The sequence below is a fragment of the Brassica napus genome, chromosome C2 (genome assembly GCF_020379485.1).
Source record: "Brassica napus cultivar Da-Ae chromosome C2, Da-Ae, whole genome shotgun sequence".
In the NCBI taxonomy this organism is placed as follows: domain Eukaryota; kingdom Viridiplantae; phylum Streptophyta; class Magnoliopsida; order Brassicales; family Brassicaceae; genus Brassica; species Brassica napus.
In genome coordinates this window covers 16,413,219-16,415,180 of record NC_063445.1, presented here as the reverse complement: position 1 = coordinate 16,415,180, position 1,962 = coordinate 16,413,219, and the positions used below count along the sequence as shown (strand labels likewise).

At 39.7% G+C, this 1,962-nt stretch overlaps 1 protein-coding gene across 1 annotated transcript; it reads right to left on the bottom strand.

Annotated features, from left to right (window-relative positions):
- Positions 1-453: 453 nt before the first annotated feature.
- On the bottom strand, positions 454-1,704 carry LOC106374327 (probable methyltransferase At1g27930). The gene has a single exon (XM_013814383.3). It carries the CDS (start codon positions 1,539-1,541, stop codon positions 654-656), a length of 888 nt encoding a protein of 295 aa, XP_013669837.1. The 5' UTR covers positions 1,542-1,704; the 3' UTR covers positions 454-653.
- Between the last annotated feature and the right edge of the window lie 258 nt (positions 1,705-1,962).

Below are 1,962 nucleotides of genomic sequence, written 5' to 3'. Positions count from 1 at the left end.
TAGAGGAGAGAGAGGCGGCCACAAGCTTTAGAGAAAAGGAAACCCTATTTCCTTTTCTTTATATATGTAATCTTTTCATTTATGTATTTTGTAGTTATTCTAAATCTAATTGGATTAGGATTTGTACTCTTTCCTTTTATTTCTATCTTGTAACCCTTATATAAAGGATGTGTTATTCATTAATGAAATACACAGAGCTATTTAGTCTTCAATCTTTTAATTATAACATACAACTCTTTTTTTTTGTCAAGGGCATACAACTCTTTTTAAAAAACGTTTTAACCTTAAAATTTCCATCCTATTTGTTAGAATCATCTTTTAACTGGATAGAAGTGAGAACGCCTAAATATTACAACAATGAATCATTTAGCAATTTGTAAAATTTATAACTTAGCAAAAATGAAACCAGCCTCGAACATTGATGTCCAAGACAAACCAGCCTTGCACGTCAAGTCAAAAAGACTAGATCTTTCATTCAGTAATTTTCTACAGCACACCATACAAAAACAAAGAGTAATAGCGATAGGATAAATGGTTTATTTTAATGTGAAGCCTTTGGATAGTTGTATTTAAAAACAAACGATTTAAAAATCAGAAAAGCTATGCGGTGTTCAATGTAAAGGAAGTAACCAGTAACCGAATATGGGCTCAATCTAGCAGAATCGATCCCCTGGCTGATCGCTCATGTTAGCGGCGTTAGGTATTTCGAAGTGCCAGAGCCTACCAGCGGATTTGACTCTATACTTCTCACAAAGAAACTCATTGGCGTAAGCTTTCTCCACTTTGCGGTCAACGTCGTGAAGGAAAACGTGCGTCGTGCCAGCACCCTTCCGGTTACGTGCCATGACGGCTGATGAGAATATGGCTGCCATCCTACCTGGCGCGGTTGCGAAGTACCCTTTTGGTGCGTCCACCATGATCAAATCCCACTCGGTATCATAAAACTCATCAGGAAGTGAAGTCAACGCCAATGGACATTTTTCGTTGTAGCGGATCGGGAAAGCATTGGCGGGTAAACATTTAGGTTCAGACCGGTAGGTTTTGAGAAGACGGTCCGCTTGAGAAAGTTGGGTCCGATACTGAACATGGTGGGCTCGTAGGGACGGTGCGTCCTTGAGGACGGCCTGGATCCATTCAGGATCCTCCTCCATGAACACAGTGGTGCCACCTGGATTGAGGGAGGCCCACATGAGGGAGTCACGACCGAGGCCAAAGACAAGAAAATTGCAAGGTAAACGGTCCTTAAGGACTTCTAAGGAGATAGAGATCTCATCGAAGGTTTGTTGAGGGACGGTGCGTGAGGTTGCGTAATGGACGATGGATTGGAGCTGGATTGGTGTGGCTGTGTATTCTGCTATGGATTGTGCAGTTGTTTTAGCCGTGGAACATAGTGATAAAGTGTTGTCCGTAGATCGGATGAAACTGGTAATGAGCAGTGCGCCACCGATAAGACCAGCTAGAGCCAGCACGATGAACCAAGGTCGCTCTAGAAGCATGTGCTTTGCACTTTTGTGATTCATGATTGATTTTGTTTTTCGCATTTTCTTGCGTTCGGCGAGAGATTGTTGTTATACAAGGGTGGATGAGAAGGTGGAGAAATAATGCTCAGGGAGACGTCAACGAACACGAAGCACGTCGGTCTCAATCATTGCACGTTACTTGTCCTTATCATCTAATTTAATTATTTCATTTATAAATAAATCTTCGCTGGTCACATCTTGATTTTATTGCATTATTTAACTGCCAATTGAAAACTTAAAAAAGAGTAATTGTAAGAAAACATGTATCGTACGTAGTTGACATATTATGAAAAATAAATTATTATATCGGAAAAATTTAGTGTTTACTGTTTGGATTTAGGGTTTAGAATTTAGAATTTATATTTTATGGTTTAGAGTTTTGGGTTTAGGGTTTTAGGGTTTAAGATTTAAGGTTTAGAGTTTACGATTTAGAGCTTTGGGT

Bases quoted from the DNA above. Each gene is read 5' to 3' on its own strand.
- LOC106374327 (XM_013814383.3), bottom strand. From the start codon at position 1,541: ATGCGAAAAACAAAATCAATCATGAATCACAAAAGTGCAAAGCACATG.